Here is a 20935-nt window from a genome sequence, read left to right as displayed (position 1 = left end):
CGGATGTTTTAAAACCCGTCTGAGCTGTGTGAGCACGTCACAGCCTCCCAGCGACATTCAGGTGATTCTTAGAGACTGAACGAGCGGTTTCAAATCATCACAGTCTGAATGTGAAGCTAAACCGGCTCTTTAGCAGGGAGGCACGTCGTTGGAATGCAAATCCACGGTGTTAGCTTAGCTTGTAGCTGTATTGGAGCACCTGCACACTGGACCTGCACTCACAGTCTTGTTTCTCCTCCTTCAGCTCCACCATGTCCAACGAAGACCTCGTCTCGCTGGATTATGAAGTTTTTGGCAGAGTTCAGGGTGTATTTTTCCGGAAATACACTCAAGTAAGTCTGCCGAATTAGCTCAGTTAGTCCCTGTCAAGGTCCTCTCGCATCTCCAGAGGTCTTCATCAGCACTTTGCCTCCTCACTGATGAAGACCCTGGGATACGGTGGAAAGTTTTGGAAACAGATAGGAAGTTGAGCTTGAGTTTAGACTTCTCGGTTCAAAGTGTGTAATGTTTAGATTCGGTTTTCTTTGGGATGGGTTTTATTATCAAATGATATAATAAATAATAATTTATATAAGGATCAAACGTCAAAGTTAATTAATGTAATAATAATCATGGATGATTTATTGAAGAGAGCATTTATTATTTTAAAATCCACTGAATGAATTTAATATAACTTTAATGATTAATCACATGCCTTCTAAAATACCAGATAATTTGTAATGGTAAATAACCAATGTTTTGTTGTGTTAATTCTATAATCTGAAGTAATAACCGATTACAACAGCAACAATTATAAATAATATTAAAACTTAATTTATATAACACTTTTCAAAAACAAGTTTACAAGGTGCTTCACAAAAATAGAAACAGAAAATTGACATACACAAAGACATAAGAAATCTAGGTAAAAGCCATATTATAAAAAGTGTTTTAAAAAAAATGAAAAGATGACAATGAGGTAGCTAGCTGATTCCCATTGGAAGTTTATTCCATAGTCATGGAGCCCTTACAGAAATAAAACTCTAACGCCTTCAGTTTCACGCCTTCCTCTGGGAATCAAGAGATGAGATCTGCAGATCTGAGATCACAATCAGGTATCTAAGGGATTAGAAGGTCAGTGATATGAGAGGGGGCAAGAAACAAAATAGATTTAACCAACTAGCAATAAAATGTTGGAATCAATTCTGAGCAGGACAGTTAGCCTGTGCTATAAGGCAATACAATTTTACTCCTATGAAATCACACATATCCTATTCCAGGCTCATTATCCATCATCACTCTGTTTCATTTTCCAGGCAGAGGGGAAGAAGCTTGGCCTGGTTGGATGGGTCCAAAACACAGACTCAGGAACAGTTCAGGGGCAGCTCCAAGGGCCACGCAGCAAGGTGAAAGAAATGCAAGAGTGGTTGAAATCCACTGGGAGCCCCAAGTCCCGCATAAGCAAGGCGGAGTTCAAGAACAAAAAGACAGTTCAGAGCCTAGAACACTCATCTTTTAGCATAGTAAAATAAAACCACCCATTTGTTTGTGACTCTAGTATTAACCTTAAAGCAGATGTTTTATTTATTTAGTCTTTTTACTGGCTGGAATGCAACTCTTATTAATTTGTTGAAAATAAGTGTGTATGTACAGTCTTCTAAACATCTACAATATAATAAATGGAAAAAGCATTTCAGCAAATTTCACATTGTTTGGATCTTTATTGAAGTGAGAGCTATGAGGGGATATTTGTGGAGGACAGCACGGAAAACTTGGTTGTGTGGGACAGAGAAATTAAGAGTTACATGAGGGAGTAGCTATCGGAGGTGACTACATCATTTAAACACAGCAGAGACTGTAAATATGTTTGCAAACACAGTCCAGCAAAAATCCTGCTGAATGAGACATCTTCCGTCTTTACCTGCCTTTGTAAAACTGACTGAAGGAGTCTGAGTGGAGCCTGGAGTATGAGTCCTACGCTCACTAGGAAGATGCTGCCCTCCTTTGGAGAGGACTGATGTCTGTTGAGGATTTTGGAGAAATGCTGACAAAGATGTTGAATCCAGGGATCTTTAATTTGTGTTGACTAATAGTTATTAGAATTTGTTAATTGAATTTGCTTTAGCTTCGTATTCATGTGTTATGCCGACTCAGTGTCACTGTCTTGTCAGACTGAGTCATCTTTAATGTTGCTCGATTATAAGGACCAAAAACAATAGATTTAATGGGCACATGTAATAGTGATGAAAGGGGATATACTGACTTTTTATTTGTAGGAAAGAAATAGTTGCTATTACAGAGAAAATCCAAATATAGTGAAGTCTGGATGTAAAAACAACAATCTAGGAATAAGGTGAGATTTTTACTTTACTGAACAAATACGAAGATAATGCACCGATGAGTTTATAACGTAGTAAACCGTATAAACACATGAGATGACAGTTTTCGGACAGTAGGTGTCAGTATACAAATAATACAAATGGTTGCTTTCCATTGACAAAGAAGCCGCGGTGGGTCCTCCTCAACAGCAGATGGCGCTGTTAGCCTCGCCTGTTGGCTCCGCTCCCCTCTTCAAGTTTCACGTTGACTGTAAACAACAGCTGAGGTTCCTGTCACTCTCTGGTTTTAGCTTTAACTCTGTGTTCTTGGTTTTATTTATGCTTTTATGAATAAGTCACGGTTTTAAAAACGTTGGAGCCAAAGGAGCGAGCTGACGTTGAGCTAACGGCTACTGTACCTGGACCTTGGGTGCTAACTGACTGTTAACGAGTCGTCTCACTGCTTCGCATCGTGTCGGTCGAGGTACGAGGCTCCACGCACAGAGATGACCGGGTGTAATGGACGCTATGATTAGGTGTCTGCCCGGAGAGGTCCAGGAGACGCTTCGCTCCGGGGTCTCCATCCCCTCCCTCCAGCAGTGCGTGGAGGAGCTGCTCCTGAACAGCCTCGATGCCGGGGCCACCTGTGTGGGGGTCCGGCTGGACATGGAGTCTCTCAAAGTGCAGGTCCTCGACAACGGGACCGGCATGAGCGCCGAGGACATGGAGCGAGTGGGAAACCGATACCACACGAGCAAATGCAGCTCCCTGGAAGACCTGGAGGACCTCCGGTGCTACGGGTTCAGAGGAGAAGCCCTGGCGAGTATATTCTCCTTATCCACACTTGTTGAGATCACGTCCCGCACCAGGTCGTCGGTGAAAACCCACGTGAAGGTGTTCAAGAAGGGCAAGGGTCTGTGTGTGTTTGAGGCGGATGCTGCTCGACCCTCCGCGGGCACCACCGTGGTCATCAGGAACTTCTTCCACAGCATGCCGGTGCGGAGGAAGAGGCTGGACGCTGTGCTGGAGGCAGAGAGGATCAGACACAGGGTGGAGGCCATTTCTCTGATGCACCCCGCTGTGTCTGTCACCCTAAGGAATGACTGCACCGGAGCCATGGTGGTGCAGCTCAGCAAAGCCAGGGACACCCACCACAGGTTTGCTCAGATACACGGCATCGAGCGAGCACTGAAACTGGGAGAAATCAGCCACACGCACGGGCAGTTTGAAGTGACTGGTTACATTGGCAAAGAGGGCCACTACAACAACAGCTTGCAGTTCCTGTATGTGAATGGCAGACTGCTGCTGAAGACACGCATGCACAAGCTGCTGAACTTTCTCCTGCGCAGACTGAGCAGCTCGAACCAGAGGAAGGACAGTCCCGATGGGCAGTCCGCCATCAGGAGTCCCAAGCACAAACGGAGCCAAGAGCTGCATGGGGTGTACATCATCAACATCAAGTGCTCGTACTCCGAGTACGATATTTGTCTTGAGCCTGCGAAGACGCTGATCGAGATGAAAGATTGGGATGGCATTCTGGTCTGCATGGAAGAGGCAGTGAAGGCTTTTCTCAGCAGGGAGAACTTGGTCGCGGTGCTTTCTCAGGATGACCTGGACTCATTATCTCCTGCACTGTTTGGTAAGGACAATACATCCAGAGAGGTTAACGGTGCTTCCACACTAGATCACAGTTTTGGAATGAAGCTGGCATCTGAAGCTGTGCACCGTGCTCGTAAAGAGGACGGTGTTTGCCATGAGTCTGGTCTGCTTGAGTGCAGCGAAAACAAGGCTGAGAAGATACCTGCAAACGATTTGGAAACGTCACAAGGTGAAGGATGTGGAGACAAAGACTCTAGAGACGAGCCCGAGTGTGATTTGACTCAACCGGACCTTGCATCTGATAATAACATCACTGAGGAAGAGGAGAAACCATTCAGTAACGCCAAGATTTTATGTGTTTCAACTAAACCAGACGGTGAACACCCCCAATTTACAAATGGAAGAAGAAAAGAGCTACAATTAAATGATACTTCCTCAAGTGGTGATGTGATTTTACCAGAGGGCATCACTCAACATATTCAGCTTGATCTAAACAGCACTGAGCAGTTACAGTACTGTCAGGGAGCCGGAGGACACAGACCATCTTTAATAAGTAACAGAAAAATCTGCCTGTCTGATCCATTCATTCATCGAAATCTGCAGGATCAGCACCCGTCCCAAATCAACAAGTCAGTGTTTCAGCAGCAAAATCCAGCACAGAAAGCAGAGGAGACATCATCTTCATCCAAGTGCAAGATTTCCCTGGTTACAGGCCAGGACAGATTCTCTCTAAAACGATGCAACAACTCTGCTCCCATCGTTCCCTCAAAGATCCCCAGAATTGGATCTTGTCAAAGGTTGTCTTTATGGAATGAGTCGGGATCTCTAGATAAGTTTAGAAGAATATTTGGTAAATTTAAAGAATCCAAATTATCCTCTCTGGAGACTCATATTGAAAACAATTCTAAGCTCCCTCAGACAAACAGCTCAACTTTGAACCTGCAGAATTTGTTGGTTTGTCACAAAAATCAGCACGATGGTGGTGATGCAGAGACACAGACAAATGAGACGCAGAGCAGTTTCCAAAGCCTACCAACCCTCTCAGGTTTCACTAAGCTAAAACTACACTCACCTCAGAATACGGGCAAAAAATCGTTGGCGACTAAACTATGCCATTTGAAACAACAGGATCCAGTGGGTTGTAAAGTGTCAGTGGACATCTCTGGGACGACCTCGCCGACCTGCCTCAGCGGTGGTAATGACGTCCAAGACAGCAATAACAACGAGAATCCCTGTGACACTTCACTGAATCCTGAACCAGACTCGGGTGGTAAGACCATCCCTCAGGAAGAAGATATAACATCAGGTGACTGGCTCCATCACTACGATGCATCGCTGGGAAAGACAGTTTACGTCAACAGAGTGACCGGTCTCAGCAAATATGAGGACCCAGAAGAAGAAACACAAGTGTTGTGCACATCTGATGTCACCAATATGGCCGTTAGTGTCATCTCCGAAACAGGTACGTTAGTCGACAGAATTATAGACTTAAAGGGGAATTCTTCAACCTGGGTCCTCTCTTTATAAATGTGGTGTAAATTAATGATATTTACAAAAACCTTTGGAAAAGGTCCAGTGAATGCAATGGCGAAATTCCAAGTAATGTGTAATAAAAGTGCATTTTTACCAATAAAATGCTGAAATTGTTATCATGGGTCTTTGCTAAGAGTCTGGCAACATAACATGTCTTGCACTTGGGTTGTTGTAGGAAGACAAAGGTTGAAACAAAAGAGAGAGAGAGAGTTGGTAAAAAGAGTTTGGATTTCACTGGAGAAACTGTTATGACTGAATCGTTTTCTGATGTGGATGAAGCATTTGACTTAGATGTTTTCAGACACTTTGCAAAGACCTACAATAACAATTTAAGCCTTTTATTGTTGAAAAATCTAACTTTTTTTTGAGTTTTTAGATTGTAGCAGTTGCTCCATTTCGATTAATTTGAAGCCACTGCTGCTGTTTTGCGATTACAATGTAGTGGAATGGTTCCAAAGGGTTTTGTCAGTACATTCCTTTTTAAAAACACTAGTGGAAAATTACAGGAATTTCCATTTGTAGTCATTAATAAGAAAAACACTCTTCCCTTTTATTGATTAAACTCTAAAAAACTGAATAGATCAACTTCAGCCTGTCATGTTTACCTTCATGTTCACGTAGGGATGGAGTCCAGGTGTTACCCATTTCAGGTGGATCTGGTTTTGCCCTTCCTGTCTAACTCCAGGACAGAGAGAGTGATTAGTTCAGGGCTTGATGGCAGAGGTACCTCCCAGACAGATCCGACTGTAGATTGTAACGGCTCTGTAAACACACACTTGTATAAAATGATGAATAGCAGCTTGTTTGTGTTTGCATGTGCTCTCGTCTGCCCCCTCAGATGATGCTGGTGAGAATTCACTTTCCTCGTTGTACTCGAAGTGGAGTAATCCCGTGTTCGTCCAACCTCCCACGGTAAACAATGGTTACTTTTAATGTGTCTCTGAACCTTGGTTGATTTAAGTGATTCATAATAAACTGTGTCTACAGGTGGCCGTGGACATATCAAGTGGACAAGCGGATGGACTGGCTGTAAAGATTCACAACATCCTGTTTCCATATCGCTTTTCCAAGGCCATGATTCAATCGATGAAGGCACGTTTCTCTTTTGTTTTAAATAATTCATTCAGAATGTTATATTGTTGTTCTTCACTGATGGATGGTAGTAACTGCTATTTAATTACCCTACAGGTTATTCATCAAGTGGATAAGAAGTTCCTTGCGTGTCTTATCAATACACGAGAGGACGAACCTGCAGAACAAACTGAAACTAAAGGTACCGACCCAAACTTCACTGTTTTGTCATTTGTTGCTTTGCCAAGGTTTTATATTTGTGCCTCTTTACTTTGAAATTACAGAAAATCTGCTGGTGCTGGTGGATCAACATGCTGCACATGAGAGAATTCGACTCGAAAATCTTGTGGCAGGTAAAAATAATTAGACAATAATTGAGAATTAAATGTTGGATTAGAAAGTATGTCAACGTGATGCTAGTGCACAACCGTATGGGCTGTTCCAGATTCCTATGAAGACGATCCAAACAAACCAGGGGAGAGACGTCTGCGTTCGTCAAACATTTTGCCGCCTCTTGAGATAAATGGGACAGAAGGGGAACTCAGGCTGCTGAGGTGTGTTTTATCAACTCTACATTTTCAATGCAAAGCCACCAGTGCCTGTAAAACCAGTGGACTAACTTAAGGGCTGATACAACAGCTTTTGACAGGGTAAAGTTCAAAGTAAATCTATAGACAGGTCAAACAAGTAGGGATGTAGATTTCCTTTAACTGATACCCGACGCTCATTAACCCATTTATTAACCATTAACCAACAAGATTAAAACGTTATAATGGGCGAGTGTAGAGGCAATAAAAAAGACTCAGCTTGTGGCTGAGATAGTTACATGTCAGTCTGGTGTTCAGTTTGTCAACTGTGACAACTGATAGTATTAGTCAGTCAGAATTCTTATTGTCTGTAAACATTAAATGATAAACAACCAATAGTAAGGGTTAGGGTTAGTTATTCTTTAAGTCAGTATTTGATTTTAAGGAGAGAATGCGTTTCCTCAGTATTCAGGAACTTTTGTCTGTGTGTGTTAGTGAAGGTGTTGAGGATACACAGGTGTTTTTCTTACTTTTGTGTAATGCTGTTGTCGTTGCTTGATGGATTTACTGACTCTGCAAACTGGTTGAGGGTTTAACAGCCAGCTGTCGGCTCTGTGGAACAGCCCAGACACCCGGCAGCAGATTTTGTCAATGAGGTGAAGGATGGCAGCAGTAAAGATTACAAAAAAGGCAGGATGCAGTGACGCAGCCTAATTTCACCGCTGTCCTAACTCAGGGCTGTTGCGTAGCACTTCAGCCAGTAGTGTCATTACTCTGGTGCCTGTGTTAATAGTGTAAACCAGATTTCCTGCAGGATACAGCTGGAAAAGCCTCAGTTTAATCTATTAAACTAAAGAAGACAAGTTCCTGTTATGAGCTCTATTTCTGAATATTACTCCTCTGTCAGAGAACAGCCTGTACTGCACTTCTGGATAGTCGGTTGGTGGATCCTCTTCCATGGTCTCTGGCTGATTTGGACAGGATGGCTATGATTCTTATGCTGCTGCCTTGCACATGATTTCTGTCAAACCACACAATGCAGCCCTCTTTAATCTGTGCGTGTCTTATCACATACGTGAGAAACATTGGTTATAGCAACCTATTTTTCCTGCAGGTCCTGTCAGGCACATTTCCAGAATCTGGGCTTAGAAGTGACTTTCTCAGAGGCAGCAGATACTCAAGTGTTTGTGGGGAAGGTACCACTGTGCTTCGTGGAAAGGGAAAGTAATGAGCTCAAACGACGGAGACCATCTGTAATTAAGCCTATAGTTGAGGTAAGAAGTGTGGAACCTAAGTATCCATATTATTTACACTATCTCACAATTAGCCAAGCCAAGTGATGGTTTTACAATTCTGTTCCCTTATGTTCATCTTTTTGTCTCGTTTCAGGAGTATCTTCGAGAGCAGATTGAGGTAAGCGTGAACATGTATTTCTACCTTCTAAACGTTTGTGATGCAGAAACAGTCTCCCTGTTTGATACATGGTGAAACACATTGTTTCTTTTACTGTTTCAGTTGCTCCGCTCAGCTGGTAGAGTGAGAGGAACGCTGCCTCTCACTGTGCTGAAGGTGCTTGCCTCCATAGCATGCCACGGTACAGTTACACTCTCTCCACCACAACGTGTATTTTGTTTTCCAGTGCTCAGCTTCAAATCTTGATACTGGTGATTTATTTACATTTGTGCGTTAAAACAGGTGCCATCAAATTCAACCACAGCCTGAGCAGCATTGAATGCAACTGCTTGGTTTCATCCTTATCTACCTGCAAGCTGCCCTTCCAGTGCGCCCATGGCCGTCCCTCCATGATCCCACTTGTTGACATCCTCCATTTGGACAAAGACCAGAAGGTACTATGATGGAGTAGCACACTGGACTTTGGACTAAATGTATGATTTAAAGGCATTTTAAAGCACTTACATCAGGTTGTGACTGAACATTCTTGTCTCTGCAGGAATTAAAGAAACCAAATCTCCAAAAGCTGAGAAGAATGCATAAAGCATGGGAACTATATGGCAATAGATAAAAGGGTGTGTATTGTTTTGTGTTGCTGGTGTGTATTTTATGTTAAATATGTTATTTATTGTCAGTGAAATGAATTGTGAAAACTCAAAATATGAACTTATTAAATGGCTAAAATAGTCAAATTCCTCTGAGCGCTCTGCTGTTGAAGCCTTTTGTTTTTGTAAAGCACCTGTCAATAAATAAGGAGAGTTTAGTATTTAACAATATATAAGTAAGATATTGTCATGATATGTAAGAAAACAAACATTGATGGTGTGTGAAGCATCATCAGGAAAGTAGAAAAAGTGGAAAATCGTTTTCAGTCAATCAGATTATTTGTGTTGAAGAGTCATCTCGAATTAAAAAACGTCCATGTGAACACACTGAAGAGAAGCAACTGTGTATTAGAACCTGTTCAAGACAGAAAATACCGATTGTCAAAAAATTCAAATTCCTTTATTACACAGCTCAGTCAACTTTGTAGTTTCAGACTGATGGAGAAAACTGCTGCAACTCCTGAGTTCAAACCCTCAAACTTGTTCTTTAATGGCCACATCCGGAAGTCAGGTGATTTCTATGTGTTCCTTCAGGTAATATCTGTCCACTGTTGTTCACTGACCTGGTAGTCACTACTGACCTTTGACCAGCACGTTTTTCAGTAGCAGGCAGATATATTGTAATCGGTGGGTTTGTGTGTCTTTCACAGTGATAACTCGGGCAGTTTTCTACCAGTCTGGATTGAATCTGGCAAGTTGTTTTTGGTCTAAGATCGGGACATGTGCCATTGATTTGTTCTCTTATTTTTTTAATTCATCAAATGTCAAGGATACAGCATGGGATCCCTGCTTAAAGACAAGATGTCCCACAACAGGGAATTTTGCAATTATACAGCAGCAAGCAAATATGACATCAGTAACTTATAAATGTAAGAAATATAAATGGAACAAAAACTAATATTTACAATGTAAATAGAATATGTACAGTATGAGCCTACTTCCAATGTGTGGAAAGCACATTCAGTAAAAATCGTCTAAAATGCAGTCACTGATTACATTATTACATATTAGGGCGAGTTCTTCAGCGATAATAAACGACTTAACATGTGAGTGATAATGCAGGTGCAGCATCTCTCAGAGTGTATTTCTAGTGTCTCATTGTTAATATCTTATTGTTGAATATGGTAGAAAACGTCAATGATCAGGAGGAAAACAATGTTTCTTTCCACTGTGGTGCTTCATGTTGTGATGGGAGTGAAGGATGGGGATGCTACCCCCCCCCCCCCCCCTTCCTCCCTCCCACAGTTTCCGGGTCGTGTCACGTGAATTTTTTCGCCCCCACATGTCCAGCCCCTGGTCTTCACCACCACCACCACCACCTCCTCCTCCTCCTTCCCCCAAGTAAACAATTCAGCAGCATTTCATTATGTCTGCCAGCAGCCCTCGATCCTTATCTGAGGAAAAGACAGTGCTGATGTCTGTCTGTTGCATTTCACCGCACAACCAAGGGCATCCACTGTGGAAGCTGCTCATTCAGGACGATTTCATGTGTGAGATATTATCGATAGAGGCTACTGATATGTTTGAAATGATCGTGCAATATGGGTTGCAATGAAATCAGCTTTTATAGGATGTAAAAAGTGATTTTTCTTTTGTGGCCATGTGCCACAATCTCCTATGTTTACCCTTGATTACATGAATGCGTCAGAACATCACAGCTTTCTTCACGCAGGAAATGGTTTCATACGTCCATTTATAAATAGACTCACGTTTCTCACCCCACAAGAAGCCGATGTTTGTGGGGGGGGGGGGGGGAGGGGGAGGCGTTTGGTTTTCGCACGACAATGGAGTCGTGATCACATATGTTAAAAAAAAAAGTCAGTAAATGAAATCAGGGGAATGCATTTCAATATAAAGCTTCTGTTATTCCAAAATATATAGGCTAGACCTGTCAGCTCCGCTCCCCCCTCCTCCGTCGTGAATGGTACAGTCTTGGTTCATTCATAAAATTCTAGCAGAGCATAAAAGGAGGGGCTTTCATTCTAGTCGTCCAGTTGCCAGGTATCTACCTGGAGCAAAGACCCGTGCGCGCTCTTCCCCCGCGGAAGGCCACAGTCATATTTGATATCTATATATTATTATTTTTCTCCTCCTCCTTCCGTGATGTTTCATATCAACTTGACGCCTGACACGGACGCAGGGTCTCCTCCTGCCGGGACGCTGTGCCAGAAGACGCCGCCAGAGGAGGCGAGCTCCCCAGCCTCCTCCTCCGCTTCCTCCTCCTCTGAAGAGAGCAGTGCAAAGGTATGAATGGATTCGTTGATCACATATATTCAGCACTTAGCCCAGCCCCGTTTACACACGCATCTATAACAATCTGTTTATTTTTCCAATGGGGACCCACAGACAGACTGCAGACCCTCATGCTGTTTAATCTGTGGTGGGGGCGGGTGGTAGGAGGAGGAGGAGGGGGTGGAACTGATTGATACGATTTTAATCAACTGGCTGCGCTTCATCTATTTTTTGTCAACGTCCGTCCCTCAACACATATTGTTGTGTATTTAAACTACACACGAGTGCAGGTGTGAATGTGACCGAGTTGCACTGTGGCTCCGCTTGTTATGATTCCGACGTCCTGGGACCAAACAGATGCGAGCGTGTTGATGCAGCGGTTCATTGAGAAAAACAGAAATCCATTCAGGAGACTCCTCAGCATCCCTGCGTCAGTGCTGACGTCAGACACAATGATAAAGTCAAATAGCCTATTGATCTGGAGGGAAGCTATTTCTGGTCTGGTATATATTTCAAGAATAACACAACACATGCAGGCTTCTCTCCGCTTTTACACTCTAGACATGATTGGTGGGTTTCGTGTATGACTGAAAAATATTATTTTTAAAACACTTATAGGATTGAAATATAATGATTTATAATAATTTAAAAAAAAAACGTATTGTAATCCTCTTTGTTGATTCCTTTCCACTTGTTCCAGGAGGTTGGCCGGGATGCGAGCTTTGAGGACGCTCAGTTTGTGCCGACAGTCACTGCCATTTCCTCTACCCCAGATTTCCAGTGGATGGTCCAGCCTACGATCATCACATCTGTCTCCCAGTCACTGGGTAGCAAACCAGCCAAGGAGCCCCAGAGCTCCCACCGCACAGCAGCCAAAGCGGGCAGGAGCAAGGGGAAAAATGCTTCCAGGAAGGGGAAAGCCGAGCAGGTGGGTCAGCCCACACCTGCTAACAGTGTGAATGTACATGTGCCAGTCTGAATTCCTTGTGTGCAACAGTGCTATTGTGCATGCCGCCGTGGTGCCTCACCAGTCCATTTATATTCAGGTCACAGCAAGTCTGCCAACAATGGTCTATTTTTAGACGCATTGCAGCGAAACATGCTTTTGCCATATTTTTTTTCCAGTGGGTGAAAAAAACGGATGTTGTGGATTATGAGGTGCGATGGCTGGATTCTTCAAGGCAATAACTGAATTATTTATTTCACATCCCAGCTCTCTCCAGAGGAGGAGGCGAAAAAGAAGATACGGAGGGAGAGGAATAAAATGGCTGCAGCGAAGTGTCGCAACAGACGGAGGGAACTCACAGACACGCTGCAAGTTGTGAGTAAACACTAATGCATTTACTCAGCTGTCGTTTGCATTCCAAGTTGTGTGTGTGTGTGTGTGTGTGTGTGTTTTTCCCCCTGTGGATGATTCTGGATCTCGCTCTGTCTGAAGGAGACAGACGAGCTGGAGGAGGAGAGATCAGCCCTGGAGACGGAGATAGCCAACCTGCGGAAAGAGAAGGAGCGCCTCGAATTCATCCTCGCCACCCATCATCCAGCGTGCCACATGTCCGAGGAGCTGGAGGCTGTGTTCCAGGAGCCCGCAGCATCCTTGGAGCTACCGCCCAGTCCGGACGAGGACAGGCTTCCAGAGGACGGCACCCAGGAGGCTCCTTCGCTCCAGGACATGGACACCCCCAGCGACCCCTGCACAGCCATCTCCGGGAACTCCAACATCCTGCTGTGTGCCAGCGCCGAAATCAACATCTGCGACCTGGAGCCCTCGCTGGACATGAAGGAGGGGCTGCTGGACGCCATGCTGCCCACCCTGGAGGAGAAGATGCCCATGGAGACGGCTCGGTCCGTGCCAGACATAGATCTGAGCAGCTCTCTCGGAGTCTCCGACTGGGAGACCCTGTACAAGTCGGTGTCGAGCGACCTGGAGCCCCTCAGCACCCCCGTGGTGACGTGCACCCCCACCTGCAGCAGCTACCTGTCTGTGTTCACGTTTGCATATCCGGAGCTGGACTCTGTGCAGGAGGGGCTGGAGAGCCATAAAGGCGGAGGGGGCAAAGCTGAGTCTGACATCCTCAACTCTCCAACTCTCCTGGCCTTATAATGTACAGAGGCTCACAGGCTCTCTCTGGTTTCTCTGTCTGCAGGTTGCTGTCTATGATATGATATGAACCATGTATGCCACAGTATGCTGTAACACTTCGAGGGATACAGTCATGAAATGTGTCGTATGTGACTCAGCAGACGTGTAAACCTTCTCCAGACACCTAGCCGATACAGTGATGTAGCTGAAAGCATGGCTTGTATTTGAACAGGAGGGACTGGAAAGTTTCAGGTTTTAAAAAACGCATGCAGAGAAATTCCAAATAATTTTCAAAGCTCATATACTGTGTATCTGATCTGTTCCTAGATCTAAGACGTAACGTGGAATTAAATGTTACAGTATGGTTTTTGTGTTTTGGTGTCAATCGTGTATTGATTGCTGTAAATGTTGTATTTACATATACATCCATGTTGAGTATACTGCATACCTCAATGTCATCAACTGTGGTTTGAGCTCATCGTTACAATGTTGAAAGTTTTCCATGAAAACATCCAGTGCTATAAACTGTATATCTTATCAAGATGTAACTTATGGTTTATTTTTTTACCTTTCAGATTTTTTGTTTGATTTGTTAAAATGAAAAACATGATTCAAATGAGCATTGATTGCTTATCTATGCTGCTGAATACTGAACAATAAATCTACAGTCAGAGTGGTGCTGGTGTGTGTCTCTGAGAATTCCAATGTGAAAATATTAAAATTGGATGTTAAACTTAATCTGCTGTTCCAGAACATTTAATCAGAGTATGGAAGCCCTGAAGTGCAAATCACAAAACACAACAACAAATCATAAAGCACATGGACACTGTGTCCAACCAATCAGCGACGAGCCTTTCAAATAGATATCTGCCTGTTCTGTTAGAAGTTAATGGTGTTGTGTTTTGTAAATTATGTTTTGCAATTTTCCTTTTTTTTTTTTCTTATTTGTCACTGTGATTTGTTGTTTTCTTATTTACAGTTTTGTTGTGTTTTGCGATTTCTTGTGTTTTTTATTTATTGTTGTGCTTTGTTATTTACTGTTGTGTTTTCCTATCTACAGTTGTGTTCTTATTTAGTTTTTTTCTTATTTACAGTTGTGTTTTCTTCTCTGCGGTTGTGTTTTCTTTTTTACAGTTGTGTTTTCCTCTTTGCAGATGTATATTATCATTTGCTGTGGTGTCTTTGCCTTTTGTTGTGTTTTCCTATTTACAATTGACTTGTGTGATTTGCACCTCAGGGCCACCGTATTAAAAAGGTCATATTTTTTTCAAGTGATCTCACAGCATGTGTTTAACATGGGAGGCAGAGTTATGTCGAACATGACTTCAGAGTTTCCTACGACCTATTTCAAATGACTGATCTTTTGTGTTCGAGTGGGATGATCCCTCCCAGTAGATGAGTGGTGGTGGTGGTGCTGCATGTTGCAGCAGTGCAGCCGGAGCAGGCCTCCATCTGAGCCACATTGCAGCAGTAGTGCAGCCTCAGTGTTTCTTGATGGGAGGAGCGGTAAGTCTTCCCCACTTCTGCCCCCACTATGTTACTTTTACATCCCTGCTGCTGCTGCTGCTGCTGCTGCTTGCGCTCGGCTGGCATCGCCTGATTTCCGCATTCCCAAATCCTCCCAGCCTGGGATCACGTTTGAAACAATCGGGCTGATGCAACGGTTCCCACTTTTTAAAATCTACGCTCGACCCTCGGCCGAGCAGAAGAAAGGACATTTGTTGCACCTGGGATCCAAGTCAGGTCGGTACAGACGAACTTCTTGATGTTTTTTTTTTTTTTTTTTAGTGGACAGTCTATTGGCGCGCCTCGCATCGGTCACCACGAGCATGTAGTAGCTGTGCGGACACGGGGGTGGGGGGGCAGCTCCGGGAGGATGTTTGCGCTTTTACGCTGCGTTTTTTGCGCATTCCGCCACTTTTACGCGTTTCGCGGCGTTGAAAGTAAACGTGACATCTGAGCGACCGTGCCACAGAGCAGGTCGCTCCTCTTTTGTGTGCATGCTGCTCCAACACGGACCCACGTCGTGCACAATACAGGACAAAATGTCCTTGTGTTTTCGTGCAGTGTTGTGTTTGCATTGTGCCGCAGCGTGTATGTTAAACACACGGGTTTTTTTACTGGTGTAACGTGTTAACACTGCGGCGCTGTGATGGAAACACAAAGTTACGTAAGATAAATTGTTGCCGCACTGGAGAAAAACTTCCGCTTTCAAGTTGACCAGAGGCTCCAGCAGCAGGCACATGTACGTGAATTCATCAACTACACGGCAAGTTCTTACACAACATGGAATAAACTGCACCTTCCGATGAAACAGTGCAAAACACAATGATGATACAGTTCAATCAGTGGAAGTGAACTGATTCCTCGTATCCTCAGGGTGTAATAATACTGTTAAAACCGTTACAAGATCATGTTAATAGTTGTTTTAATCACACGTACACTGAGCACCACAATAAACTCTAATGGTTCTCATTAAAGTTCATATTGTGTTGGAATCATTTTTATACAAGATATGTGAGATTCATGGGTTTAAGGTGGTTTTGGATTTAGCTTGGGTCTTATTGTGTCTGTGGAAATCCTTTCCTAATTTGTTCTAAATGAAATATGTTTCTATTTGAGATTCATGGGTTTAAGGTGGTTTTGGATTTAGCTCTGGTGTCATTCAAATGTCAAAGCACAATGACAAAGTGTGTAGCTAATTCTAAATCACTATACATTTCACACCAGATTTAAAACCCTAAACGTTGCCTCTGGCTCTCATGTGACACCAGCCTGGTCGGCACGGTTCCGCTCTGTAATTTTCTGACCTGCAGTTTTGGGGGGAAGTGTAAAAATGGAAAGTTATTTTCACGCCTCCTGTGAAGTTCACGGTCTGCACAGATGCATATTTGACGTGTATAAACTCTTCCCTTTAACCTCACAGGGGTCACGGGTCAGTAGCTCGGTTTATTACAGTTTATACTACAGTTTTCTACAGCAGTGTTTCTGCCTGGTTATTCCTGTAATGTGTGCTAAAGGGTCTCTGGGTAATTGACCTTAAATAGTCATTTTTGGCCTTGTCATGTGGGCTGGAAATCTGCTGAGCTGTTGCAGTAATTTCCTGTCTGTTTGGCTGGCTCTGCTCATACACCTCCCTCATTGTCTGCAGAGATAAGTTCCAAATGAAGATATTCATCAGTATGAAACGGCATGGAAATCTTTCAGTGCAAAACACACGAAAACAGTGGCATCCTTCATGGTTTCATTTGGCTAAACAAAAGAAAACATGTTAAATTTCAATCTTCAACACATTAGTCGGTTGTTGTTCTTTTAAGCAGCCGTATTCCACTGACACGACATCTCATAAGGAGAAAATCAGTAAAGTTAATGGATATTTCTTGGCAAAGTTCAGCTTCAGCTCCCCTTGGAATTAAGAGGAATTTGTGTGTCTGTCTGTTTTCTACTCTGCAGTTCATCTCTCTTTTGGCTTTTGGACATTAACTTAGGTAAATTCTTGCCAGAACTTATAAATGTTTGTATTTCAATTCCAGTATAAATAATGAAATAGCATAATGAGAGCAGCCTCAGCATCCGGTACCTTTAACAGAGCAGCAATTCATCACGGTAAAGGAAAGTCCTCCACCTTTGGGGGGGGGGGGGGGGGAAGCCTTCTCCCAGCCCTTTAACAAACAGCAGGTCAAATAAAGAACTTGGACGTCTAATTCTTATGGAAAATGGCTGTTTCCAACCTTCATAATATAAACTATGCCCCCGGTATGTTTTATAACAAGCAGAGCAGACAGAGTTTTTCATGTTTTTTCATTGATCTGTCTAAGTTCTGAATCTGATTCCCATTTTCCTCCCTCTGCCTCGTAGCTGTGGTCACGACCGAGTCTGACGCGATGCCAGGACAAATCCCAGATCCCTGTGTGACAGCAGGCTCCCTGCCCAGCCTGGGCCCGCTGGCCGGGATCTCAGCCACCACGCTGACTGACAAGCTCAAATTTAGTGACCTCCAGGAGTTTGGGACGATGCTCTCACCACTGCACTTCCTGGACAGTCTGGGGAAAAGGCCCCTAGTCATCAAAACAGAGGTAAACAGGACACATTGAGCAGATGGAAACCAATAACTCTTAAACCTCTGCACATGTAAAAATATATTAACATTTTTCTTTAACTCAAACCTGCCCATTATAGGTAATTTACTCTGGTATATTTATGTGTTATTTGTATGGGATGTCGCAAAAAAACACAAGCTATATGTCCCTTATATATCAAAAACAAGTTTGCTTGAAACAAAAGCCCCTTTGCTGCTGAGTATTGTGACATATCTTAGTCAAAAAGACCCCCTAGTGGACATTGGGGGGCTTATTTCTGTCTCTCCACCTCCACTGTCCAGTGATCGCTTAGTTGAAGAGTCAGTACTTTAAAGCCATATTGACAAAGTTAGATGGAATCTGTCTCGGTGAGATCTCTCAAACATAGACTAGATCAAATACACACACTCAAAATACATCATTGAGTACAAATCATGTATAAACATATAAAAGACATAAATACAATCCAAACCCTTAAAAACAATAAAATTATAAATCCCCAAACCAATTTGAATAAATAAAACCTATGAAAACCACCGCAGCAGCAGTGACCCAGTGGATTTAGTGCGTAATGCAAAAATATCTGCTTCCCTGCCCTTTATTAAAACCAGCAGACAGTCGGGGGATTATTTTTTTTCTGGAATCTGGTTGTTCTTGGTTTTACACTTTCCAGAGTTTATCAGAGGGGAATAAAATGGAAAAGTCATTTAGCTGGGTGGGTGGGGTCCTTTTAAAATGGAATCTAAAGGGCTTTTAGTTTCAGTTTTGAGTTGAGATTTTTCAGAGAAAGTGTAAAAGGACGAGTTATACATTGACTGACAAAGGCTTCTGTAGTAGCATCATGCATGAGGAGGACATACTGTTTTGCCTACATCAGAGCTTCAAGTCTTTATATCTGAAAGGTTAAAGTGTATTTCTGATGTAGTGAAGTTGTAATATGGTAACGTGAGACGAAATAAGCATCAGCATTTAAAGGTAAATGTGGGCCTGGATTTGTCTTTCTGTGCCAGAATGAAATGCTCTTACACTGTGTATCATGTGGATAGTCACACTGATGTAAAAATCCCATGTAGCTCGACATTATTCCTTCCATTACTTGTACAGCTCATCCTGTAATACATGTTGCAGAGGCAGGGTACACCCATCCACAGATAAACAACCATTCACCATCACATTCACACCTACGGTCAATTTAGAGTCTCCAGTCAACCTAATCTCAATCTGCATGTTTTGTGACTGTGGTGAAAATCCACACAGACACAAACATGCAAACTCAACACAGAAATTTTTGAACTACGACATTGCAAACCGCTGCACTTTCGTGTTGCCCTCAATTTTATGAATGTGATTTCTTACACAAATAGTATATGTATATTATAGTTTTCCATAATTTATGATGTAAACTCATGTTCAGCCAGTAAAACAGTCATTATGGTCACAGTAGTGAGATACAGTGGGACAAAGATTGTTCTTCTTAAGAAAGCATAATGACAGAATAGTCAAATAGTGTAATGGAAAGAAAAGAAAAAGTTTTAAATGATTATTTTACTCCTACACTTGGAGAAGTTTCATACTTTGACACACTGTCAACCTTTTTTCCCCTGCGGTGTTCTTTAGAGGGATGATGACAACGATAGGAGGAAACGAAGGCGAGAGAAGAACAAAGTGGCTGCAGCTCGATGTCGGAACAAAAAGAAAGAGAGGACAGATTATCTACAACAGGTGAAACACACTGCCTAGATAATCACTTTTTCATCATTTCACATAGCCAAACAAATCCTTTGTCTTAATCCTGGTGTTTGTAACCTCCTCCTCCGTCCTCTGACAGGAGTCGGACCGACTAGAGATGCTAAATTCCGACCTGAAAGCGCAGATTGAGGAGCTGAAGCAGGAGCGCCAGCAGCTCATCCTCCTGCTCAACCGCCACCGGCCCACGTGCATTGTCAGGACAGATAGCGTGAAAACCCCGGAGAGCGAGGCGAACCCCCTGCTGCAGCAGCTGGAGGACAAGTGAAGGTGCGACGGGTTCGTGCTGAGAAGAAGCAGCCAACAAGCAGCACTTAGCTCCCTGGGCCTCGGTCCCGGAGGAGAACCAGCGGAGCCCTCATACCTTAAAGACACGGAGCGTCACGGCACACTATGAGGATCCAGTATGATTGGATGTTGCTATGGCAGTTTAATCAAACTTTTCTACTTCTCCCTCCTGCTTTTCCATGTTGCTGTCATTTTGGTCATCGGCGCCATTGTAAGTGTGAAGTTAAACAAAAACACTCATCACGTTATCTTACACTCAGCTTGTTGTTTTATAGCAGATTTTCTACTATATTTCCTCTTAACTTTAGCAATTAGCCAAAACAGAATAGAGTCATTATAGCCGTTGTCAGACAGGACCTCCGGAGGATGTCCGGAGAATTGGGTCCGGAGTTTCTCCGCAGTTTGCCTTTCACACATGAACAACTCAGCAGGAGTTTCTCCGCTCGGACGCTTTAACAACAACAACAACAAATCTGCAGGTATTTCTGTGAGAGGCGGTGCAGAGGCAGGATGTAACATATTCATTCTGCTGCAGAGATCACTTGTTTTTGTTTACAGCATATTGTAGACGGGCGTCTGCTTTCATCCCCGAGAGCTTTCCACTCTTACTACACAACTTTTTCATTTGCAGATATCTGTTTTCTTTTAGTTTTTGCGTGTGTAGACTCGTCATCACAACAACCCCCACTCGCTCGCGGAGGATCTCCTAATGGGATCTTACATGTGCTCCTTCTGACTTTCTGCGGACTTTTTACTAAGGGTCATTCCACAGAAAGTCGGGCATTTACCTTCTCAAAAACCGCCTCTCCTGAGAATGTCCGAAGGATCTCTGTTGTTCAGTGCACGTCTGTAAGCAATTTTACACTTTGTGGAAACAGCAAAAAAATAATTGGCTTTAAAAAAAATCACATGTTAAAGTCCACTCAATAGTTTCAGTTAATCACTTGATGATTTATATAGAAATTATTTACATCTACTTCAATACTACATGATTATTTTTCTTGTTTTGGCTTTGTTAAAATGCATTCTGGGAAATTTTAACTAAAATTCAATGAGACAAGGGCAAACATGGGGAAATGGGTAGGCCTTATAGATATATTGTATTTTAACTAAATCAACTTGTTATAGCTACAGATTGAGTAGTTAGTGTTTTCATATCATTTTAGTTCTTTCATAAATTTGAAGACAATTTGATGGTAATTGACCCCCCCACACCTCCCATCCTACCCCCCCCCCCACACTTTTATTCATATGTTTTGGCGCAGGCGTCACGTATATGTATATATATATATATATATAAATATATATATATATATGTAAAAATATGGACTGTTTACATTGTACTTTTATGTTCTGTTATCATATTGTTACTACCAATTCAGTTTTTTATACTTTTGTATATGATATATATATATATATGCAT

At 42.9% G+C, this 20935-nt stretch overlaps 4 protein-coding genes across 6 annotated transcripts; all 4 read left to right on the top strand.

Annotated features, from left to right (window-relative positions):
• Nucleotides 1–1584, top strand: acyp1 (acylphosphatase 1, erythrocyte (common) type). The gene is made up of 3 exons (XM_061083172.1): nucleotides 1–61; nucleotides 245–332; nucleotides 1296–1584. Exons 2-3 carry the CDS (start codon nucleotides 252–254, stop codon nucleotides 1509–1511), a joined length of 297 nt encoding a protein of 98 aa, XP_060939155.1. The 5' UTR covers nucleotides 1–61; nucleotides 245–251; the 3' UTR covers nucleotides 1512–1584.
• A 1018-nt stretch (nucleotides 1585–2602) lies between these two features.
• mlh3 (mutL homolog 3 (E. coli)) lies at nucleotides 2603–9150 on the top strand. 2 transcript variants are annotated; one of them, XM_061082812.1, is made up of 12 exons: nucleotides 2603–5358; nucleotides 6051–6152; nucleotides 6268–6341; nucleotides 6417–6521; nucleotides 6618–6702; nucleotides 6785–6853; nucleotides 6946–7054; nucleotides 8142–8301; nucleotides 8417–8440; nucleotides 8543–8621; nucleotides 8723–8874; nucleotides 8979–9150. In XM_061082812.1, the coding sequence occupies exons 1-12, from the start codon at nucleotides 2817–2819 to the stop codon at nucleotides 9048–9050; spliced, it is 3573 nt and encodes a 1190-aa protein (XP_060938795.1). In that variant the 5' UTR covers nucleotides 2603–2816; the 3' UTR covers nucleotides 9051–9150. The 2 variants fall into 2 exon arrangements, with proteins under 2 accessions (XP_060938795.1, XP_060938796.1); XM_061082813.1 differs by lacking the exon at nucleotides 6051–6152.
• A 2537-nt stretch (nucleotides 9151–11687) lies between these two features.
• LOC133015582 (protein c-Fos-like) lies at nucleotides 11688–13590 on the top strand. Its single transcript, XM_061082814.1, is given in 5 exon segments — nucleotides 11688–11711; nucleotides 11714–11776; nucleotides 12017–12244; nucleotides 12530–12637; nucleotides 12755–13590. Coding segments are annotated over 5 exon segments (1089 nt in total). The 3' UTR covers nucleotides 13421–13590.
• A 1261-nt stretch (nucleotides 13591–14851) lies between these two features.
• jdp2a (Jun dimerization protein 2a) lies at nucleotides 14852–20779 on the top strand. 2 transcript variants are annotated; one of them, XM_061083083.1, is made up of 4 exons: nucleotides 14852–14905; nucleotides 17258–17475; nucleotides 19096–19200; nucleotides 19307–20779. In XM_061083083.1, exons 2-4 carry the CDS (start codon nucleotides 17284–17286, stop codon nucleotides 19490–19492), a joined length of 483 nt encoding a protein of 160 aa, XP_060939066.1. In that variant the 5' UTR covers nucleotides 14852–14905; nucleotides 17258–17283; the 3' UTR covers nucleotides 19493–20779. The 2 variants fall into 2 exon arrangements, with proteins under 2 accessions (XP_060939066.1, XP_060939065.1); XM_061083082.1 differs by lacking the exon at nucleotides 14852–14905 and adding an exon at nucleotides 14953–15142.
• Nucleotides 20780–20935: the final 156 nt, after the last annotated feature.

This window comes from Limanda limanda, chromosome 12 (assembly GCF_963576545.1).
Source record: "Limanda limanda chromosome 12, fLimLim1.1, whole genome shotgun sequence".
Lineage (NCBI taxonomy): Eukaryota > Metazoa > Chordata > Actinopteri > Pleuronectiformes > Pleuronectidae > Limanda > Limanda limanda.
This window is presented reverse-complemented; position numbering and strand designations above follow the sequence as displayed.